Genomic DNA, 8765 nt, shown 5'->3' with positions numbered 1-8765 from the left:
TCTCGAAGTTTGCGGTAGTCCAGCCTATCGCGTCTCGAACGATAGAAGACACGAGACCACCTCTGCTGGTCTTAATGAATATTTTCCCTTCGGCTAAGCAAGTGTATTGCGACTCGCATTCATTGAATAACTACTATTGAATAACTACGGCGTAAGCGTGATAAATGCGCCTCCCCTTCACAGCACGTCCAATGGTCAGGTAGAGCGCTTTCACAGCACTCTTCTGGAGATAGTTAGGTGCTTAAAGCTTCAAAGGGGTATAGTTGACACAGTCGACCTTATCCTGCAGGCCACTATCGAGTATAACAATTCCATTCACTCAGTGGTTGAGAAGAAGCCTAAGGACATCCTGCTTGACTCGCTTCCGGAATCCACCCACGAGGTTAGGGGCAGGATAGAAAGGGCCCAAATCCAGCAGAACGCTAGGGTTAATAAAATGCGTCGGAACAGAGTCTTCGAGGTAGGAGAAAAGGTCCTGGTAAAGACGAACCGCAGACTAGGCAACAAGCTATCGCCTTTCTGCATTGAAAAAAAGATTGAAGCGGACTTGGGGACAACGGTCCTCATTGGGGGGAGGGTGGTCCACAAGGACAACCTCCGTTGAATTGAAAGCACAGTTTTTTTCATTACCATTCCGATAACAGTAGTTTCAACATTTTAGGATTACGTTCACCATACTTTCAATCATGTCCATGACAATGGCTCGGGTGACGGACTACTCGCACGCGGACTACATACCGATTATGGACGGGGACATTCTACTTTGGGACAGTTACGGATACTTACGTCACACTACCAATCTCACGGACTATAGGACAATGACTGAGGAGACCATGAAGCTGACGGGAATGTTTCCACAATCCCATATGAGGAAATTGCTGGAAATTGACACTGGACATGTACTGGACATGTTGTCCGCTCTCGATGTGCACCATCGCAAGGTAAGAAGCCTTGACTTCTTGGGAACAGCCCTTAAGGTTGTAGCGGGCACCCCGGACGCAAACGACTTCAGGAAAACAGAACTGACTCAGATGCAGCTGGTCACTGCAAGCAACAGACAAATTTCTATAAATTCCAGGATGCAGGAAAAGATCAATCAACTGACCGACACCGTTAACAGAATTATTAAGTCCTCAAAAGAAAAGCAGGCCGACACTGGCCACCTCTTTGAAACCTTAAGCACACGCAATAAAATGATAATAACAGAAATAGGGAACCTTATGCTTACTTTAACCCTAGAAAAAATTAACGTAATAAACCCAACAATAATAGATCATTCTGATCTTATGAATATTCTCACTGACCAAATCACAGGGACCCCTATCACTGACATATTGAAAGTATCTAATATTGAGGTAGAGCGTAAGGATGATGTAATAAGTTTGATAATCGAATTCCCTATAATAAGAAAGCAATGCAGGAAGATAACAATTTTCCCAGTCGCCCACAACGGTTCGGTGCTCCAACTCCATGACAATCTTGTGGCCGATTGCGACGGACAGATGTTGGCCGTAGCCAATTGCTCATAAACTGCGACTGCCACATTCTGCAAGCGTTCCAAGAGCATCAGTTGCGCACAAGGCCTCCATGCAGGGGTTACAGCCCATTGCCAAACGCAGCCGAGTCATCTTGCCCCTGTCACCATAGTGGACGACGGCATCACCGTCATTAACGATCGCAGCGCAGCCCTACCGCCCCACAGCTACAAATCAAGTAAATAAACCAACTTTTATTGAAATGCAAATGCAACGCAAATACACTATTTTACACCCGAGGACAAACTTATCGAGGTAATAATAACCGAGGTAAATTTCGTGGTAGAGTAAATGACCGTGGTAACCATCAGTACAACGGTCACTACTAAAATAATGGCTACTCCCGAAATAACGACTAAAACCAAAATTATAATAACCAGACCACCTATAATAATAGAGGTCGTGGAAATTATAGATGAAAAAACCGTGGATGAGCCAATAATAATAACAACAATAATAACAATAACAATAACAATAACAACAATAATAATAGCAACGCACACAATTAATAATAATAATGTCCGACAAGTACAAACTACGTCGGAAAACCAATAAATACCCTTAAGAAACAAAACCCAGTAAAACAAACAGTTCATATTATTAACCATAACTTCAATCTCTTTGTTTCAGTTAAAAATGAACGAACTAAATAATTATATACATTTAGTTGATATTGGTGCAGAAAATTCAGATTCATTTCATGATATTGATCATATTGATCATATTGATCATATTGATCATAGCAATAGAACAGAATTTCCTTCAAATAACTTTGCTATTCCACATAATTTCCACTTCGTAACATTAGATTTTCCAATTCCATGTAATGGAATAATGGACATCGACTTTATGAAAAAATATAATTGTCAAATAGACTTAAAACCAGAAAACGATTGGCTTATACTAAGGCCCGACAATCTCGATTACCTAATAAACCAATAAATCATACCCGTCAAAATAATTTGACAAGTCCGAAGTTGTCCAAAAAATTACGATAAACGTTGCAACCAGGCATATGTTTATACCAAACCAAGAAATCCAAAACGGAGTATTCATTGGAAACTCCATTTCAGATTCAAAAAATACATTTCTCCGAATTTTAAACACTACAAACAAAAACGAAATAATCTACTTAAACGAATTAAAAATTGAACCATTAGATGACTGCGACATAGTAAAAACATATAAAGTTGAAAACAATACAGACATTTTAAATATATTGAATAAAAATTTTACTTCCCAATTTAAAACAATACTCAATGAATTATTCGGAATAGAAACCGAATCGATATCAACAAATAATTTGTACAAACAAAAAATTAGGGTGGAAAGTAATGAACTGGTATATATTAAGAACTACAGAATCCCCCACAGTCAAAAAGAAGAAGTAGAAAAACAGGTTGAAAAATTAATTAGAGACAAAATAGTAGAACCTTCAGTTTCTGTACATTATTAATTGATCCGAAAAAATCATTACCAAATTGCGACACTAAAAGATGGCGTTTATTTTTTATTAATTTATTTATTTACTTTTTAATGGTCGATGATACGAGAGTCTTCCTCATTATTCAAAAGATTATTTAAAAGATAATAGAATTATATGCTAAAAGACTAGTTAAAGAATACAATTTTCTAAGTAGTATCACCGACCGATGGAGGTGTTTTATTTGCCAGTCAGGCCAGTTGTGCCCCTTTTCACAGTTAATTTTGTCAGTGGCGCTATTAGAGCCTACATCTAAACAGAAGGTTGTAAGTAGGAGAAAAGTGTTCTTAAGTAAAATTGAAATTAATATTAATTGGCTATTTTAATAAAGAAAATACAATAAATAGGAAAAAAGGAAGTAAGAAGATTGTGAATAAAGTAAAGAAATGTAAGTTATATAAAGAGTGTTAGGTAGATAGGACAACGAGAAAAGTAATGGGATATCACCGAACATTTTTTCAGCCTGTCCGGCAAGCTATGCCCCTGCTCATAGCTGAGAATGGGCAGCGACATTCCGAAGGTATCCTGAAAGCAATGATTTTATGACCGGCAGAGAAAGCTCGGTAGAGAAAACGTGATGCAAACTATTATATTTTTTACATAGCACGCGAAAAGGATTGAGCACAGTGTAGTCTGTTGTGCACGTAGATAAGAATAAGGGGCGATAATTTCTGGCTGGTCTAGCCGGGACAGAGAATTGAAGACGCCCTAGCAGAAAAGGAAAATCTCTGTCGCCAATAATCAACTTATGTAGAAGGACAACCCCGATAATTGTCCTATGGTTGGTTACCGACGGAAGGTTCAGAAGAAGCAGCCTGCTGGAGTAGGATGGCAACCGAAGATTACGGTCCCAATTTAAACCTCGTAAGGCAAAAATCAGAAATAGCTTCTGAACAGATTCAATATGATCCTGGCTATTGTTATACTGTGGAGACCAGATGCAAGAGCAGTATTCAAGGTTATACTGTGGAGACCAGATGCAAGAGCAGTATTCAAGGATAGGGCGAACAAGAGAGATGTACAGAAGTGTTGTTATAAAAGGCTCGTTAAACTCTTTAGAACATCGCTTAAGGAATCCAAGTACACCTTTTGCCTCATTAACGATGGCATCTATCAAAAGATTGAAACAGAGTTTAGAATCGAAAATAACGCCTAGATCCTTAACTGTTAGTCTACGTTGCAAAGGGATATTGTCGATTGTATAACTGACCAGATAAGGTGTAGTACGATTAAATGTCATAAACATACACTTTGAATAATTTAGATGCAATTGATTGGCCGACACCAAAGTTGCATAGCGTTCAAATCGTCTTGTATACGAGAATGATGTAGGGGATTATTGTATGATAGAAAAAGTTTGACATCGTCCGCAAACATGAGTACATGGGCAAGTGATATAACAGATGGGAGATCATTTATAAAAGGTCCAAGCTTTAGCAATGGATAAAGATGGGAAGAACTAAACTCCTTGAGTAGACAACTAGGAATATTATCCGGCCCAGGAGAGTAAAAAGATTTTAAAGAGTTTATAGCTAATAGGAGAGAGGAGTGTGAAATAATGGGAGGAGGTATAGGACTAGCGGAAGAAATTGTAAAATGGTAAAAATTAGTACTAGGACTAATTGAAGAGTAAGTTGATTGAAAAAATTAGCAATGATGTTAAGAGAATCAGAGTCATTGCTTGCCTTATCCATCCCAAGAGAAGATGGCAAACTTGAAGATTTACGCTTCAAGTTTACAAAATTATAAAAGCAAAGCATAGCAAAGTCTGTCCACAAACCAGACCTTCTAAACTTTTTAAAATAATGTGGCGACGGATATGTCGCAACTATGTCACCGGCCGCGACGGTCATCCGACATATATATATATATATATATGCTTCTAGAATATTATATATATGTCAAGTATCTTCCATTTTATACCTATCGCTACCTCCCCGCTACCGCCCCACAGCTACAAATCAAGTAAATAAACCAACTTTTATTGCAATGCAAATGCAATGCAAATACACTATTTTACACCCAAGGACAAACTTATCGAGGTAATAATAACCGAGGTAATTTTCGTGGTAGAGTAAATGACCGTGGTAACCATCAGTACAACGGTCACTACTAAAATAATGGCTACCCCCGAAATAACGACTAAAACCAAAATTATAATAACCAGACCACCTATAATAATAGAGGTCGTGGAAATTATAGATGAAAAAACCGTGGATGAGCCAATAATAATAACAACAATAATAACAATAACAATAACAATAACAACAATAATAATAGCAACGCACACAATTAATAATAATAATGTCCGACAAGTACAAACTACGTCGGAAAACCGATAAATACCCTTAAGATACAAAACCCAGTAAAACAAACAGTTCATATTATTAACCATAACTTCAATCTCTTTGTTTCAGTTAAAAATGAACGAAATAAATAATTGTATACATTTTTAGTTGATATTGGTGCAGAAAATTCAGATTCATTTCATGATATTGATCATCATAGCAATAGAACAGAATTTCCTTCAAATAACTTTGCTATTCCACATAATTTCCACTTCGTAACATTAGATTTTCCAATTCCATGTAATGGAATAATGGACATCGACTTTATGAAAAAATATAATTGTCAAATAGACTTAAAACCAGAAAACGATTGGCTTATACTAAGGCCCGTCAATCTCGATTACCTAATAAACCAATAGATCATACCCGTCAAAATAATTTGACAAGTCCGAAGTTGTCCAAAAAATTACGATAAACGTTGCAACCAGGCATATGTTTATACCAAACCAAGAAATCCAAAACGGAGTATTCATTGGAAACTCCATTTCAGATTCAAAAAATACATTTCTCCGAATTTTAAACACTACAAACAAAAACGAAATAATCTACTTAAACGAATTAAAAATTGAACCATTAGATGACTGCGACATAGTAAAAACATATAAAATTGAAAACAATACAGACATTTTAAATAAATTGAATAAAAATTTTACTTCCCAATTTAAAACAATACTCAATGAATTATTCGGAATAGAAACCGAATCGATATCAACAAATAATTTGTACAAACAAAAAATTAGGGTGGAAAATAATGAACCGGTATATATTAAGATCTACAGAATCAGGTTGAAAAATTAATTAAAGACAAAATAGAAGAACCTTCAGTTTCTGTACATTATTAATTGATCCGAAAAAATCATTACCAAATTGCGACACTAAAAGATGGTGTTTATTTTTTATTAATTTATTTATTTACTTTTTAATGGTCGATAATACGAGAGTCTTCCTCATTATTCAAAAGATTATTTAAAAGATAATAGAATTATATGCTAAAAGACTAGTTAAAGAATACAATTTTCTAAGTAGTATCACCGACCGATGGAGGTGTTTTATTAGCCAGTCCGGCCAGTTGTGCCCCTTTTCACAGTTAATTTTGTCAGTGGCGCTATTAGAGCCTACATCTAAGCAGAAGGTTGTAAGTAGGAGAAAAGTGTTCTTAAGTTAAATTGAAATTAATATTAATTGGCTATTTTAATAAAGAAAATACAATAAATAGGAAAAAAGGAAGTAAGAAGATTGTTAATAAAGTAAAGAAATGTAAGTTATATAAAGAGTGTTAGGTAGATAGGACAACGAGAAATGTAATGGGATATCACCGAACATTTTTTCAGCCTGTCCGGTAAGCTATGCCCCTGCTCATAGCTGAGAATGGGCAGCGACATTCCGAAGGTATCCTAAAAGCAATGATTTTATGACCGGCAGAGAAAGCTCGGTAGAGAAAACGTGATGCAAACTATTATAATTTTTACATAGCACGCGAAAAGGATTGAGCACAGTGTAGTCTGTTGTGCACGTAGATAAGAATAAGAGCCGATAATTTCTGGCTGGTCTAGCCGGTACAGAGAATTGAAGACGCCCTAGCAGAAAAGGAAAATCTATGTCGCCAATAATCAACTTATGTAGAAGGACAACCCCAATAATTGTCCTATGGTTGGTTACCGACGGAAGGTTTTTTTTTTTTTTTTTTTTTTTTTTTTTTTTTTTTTTTTTTAGCTGTCTGCCCTGCGCTTGTGTGTGTATGTACATTATCAGCGCAACAAATATAAACAATTGCAATAAAATTACTAAAAAACTGAAAAATTTTAAGCATAAAAGTGTTAATTGCCTGCCAGTTAAGCTGTCGTATACACTGAGCAAAATGAACGCCTACTACACGCTGTACTCGGGCGACAACTACGACGACGAGTCGATTGGAGATGAACGCAGCGAAGAAGTTACTGACGACGCTAGCGAAACGGAGTTCCGCAGTCCCCATCGCTATGGCGGAACCAACGGCAACTCTTCCAACAACAGCAACAACAACAACAACAACAACATCATCATCAACAGCAACAACAACCACAACAACATTGGCAGCAACAGCGAGCTTAAGGAACAAATGTACCAGCACAAGCTAATTAATCTGCAGAAGCAGCTGGAGGAGCTGAATCAGCTGATACATCCGGAATATATGAAGCGTGTACGCAAGCTGGACAATCAGCTAAAGGAGCGTCGACGTCTGAACGAGATCTACAAGGATTATATGCGCGAATGCGTCGAGCGCGACTATATACTGGAGAAGAAGGCTGCCCAAAAGGAATTCGATGAGAAGATGATGGATCTCAAGGATAATCTAATAGCAGACTTTGAGGATCGCAAGCGTCAGATTGAGAACGAACGCTACAGCTTGGAGCTGACCAACGATTCGATGGAGATCAAGACAACGGTGACGCGCAAGCTGCGTCGTCGGCCCAACGAGCCGCTGCCGGTGATCGAAAAGCGACGGAAGCCCGCCACCGGCCAGCTGTTGGTCTACCAGCTGGATGACAAGGAAATCGAATCGGATCTCAAGATGATACAGCGCGGCAAACCGATGCCGCTGCAACAGAACGGCATGGGCTCCTACACGAATACCCAGCAGCAGCAACAGCAGCAGCAGCAGGCACACAACCTGCTGGCCGAGTCGAATAGCTATGTGGAGACACGCATCGAGGACAACAAGCTGCTCTACGAGCGCCGCTGGTTCTGTCGCGGCCAGCAGATCTATGTTGAGGGCAAGGACATGTACAAGTTTGCGGCCACCATCACAGCCATTGGCAACGAGGTGATTTGGGTCAAGCGCTCCAATGAAAGCAAATTCAAGATCAACATGTCGCATTTGGCCAAGGGCAAAATCTGCATAAAGCGACGATAGTCCACATATATCAAGAATATGCCGCATATATATATATATATATTTAAATGATATACCATTTACGCTTTAGCTTAAGTGTACATTTTATTTAATCAAATTGTATATAATTGAGAAATTGCTTTAGTTTTCCAGTCCGTGCGCAGCTGTGCTTCTTGGTAAGCCAGCCCCAGGCGAAATTCTTCCATTTGTTTACGCTCCGCTCCGGTTTCCAATGGCTGTGCAAATATTTGGAAAGGCTTTCGGGCTCGATTTCGTATCATAAAAAAAAAAAAAAAAAAAAACGCCCAACAGTCAGCTAAATATTATGATTTTTTATTTATTTTTTTGCTCTTTCTGCTGTCATTTTGTTTATTGTTTATCGAGCATCGAATTTCCTGGGAACTAATTGCATTAAGTTCGCCCTTCTCTCGACATTCAAAGCTGGAATTCCCCCCGCTCTGGGCAAGTCTTGAAAAGATTCCTATAATTACGTATAAACTTTAATAAAGATTACAGCGAACTGTTTA

At 38.0% G+C, this 8765-nt stretch overlaps 1 protein-coding gene across 1 annotated transcript; it reads left to right on the top strand.

The window, feature by feature from the left end:
- Positions 1-7078: 7078 nt before the first annotated feature.
- On the top strand, positions 7079-8538 carry LOC116650157 (sin3 histone deacetylase corepressor complex component SDS3-like). Its single transcript, XM_032433468.2, has one exon. The coding sequence runs from the start codon at positions 7105-7107 to the stop codon at positions 8257-8259; it is 1155 nt and encodes a 384-aa protein (XP_032289359.2). The 5' UTR covers positions 7079-7104; the 3' UTR covers positions 8260-8538.
- Positions 8539-8765: the final 227 nt, after the last annotated feature.

The sequence above is a fragment of the Drosophila virilis genome, unplaced genomic scaffold (assembly GCF_030788295.1).
Source record: "Drosophila virilis strain 15010-1051.87 unplaced genomic scaffold, Dvir_AGI_RSII-ME tig00002033, whole genome shotgun sequence".
NCBI classification, from domain to species: domain Eukaryota; kingdom Metazoa; phylum Arthropoda; class Insecta; order Diptera; family Drosophilidae; genus Drosophila; species Drosophila virilis.
The sequence above is the reverse complement of the archived record's forward strand: the minus strand, read 5'-3'. Positions and strand labels throughout refer to the sequence as shown.

Bases quoted from the DNA above. Each gene is read 5' to 3' on its own strand.
- LOC116650157 (XM_032433468.2), top strand. From the start codon at position 7,105: ATGTACATTATCAGCGCAACAAATATAAACAATTGCAATAAAATTACT.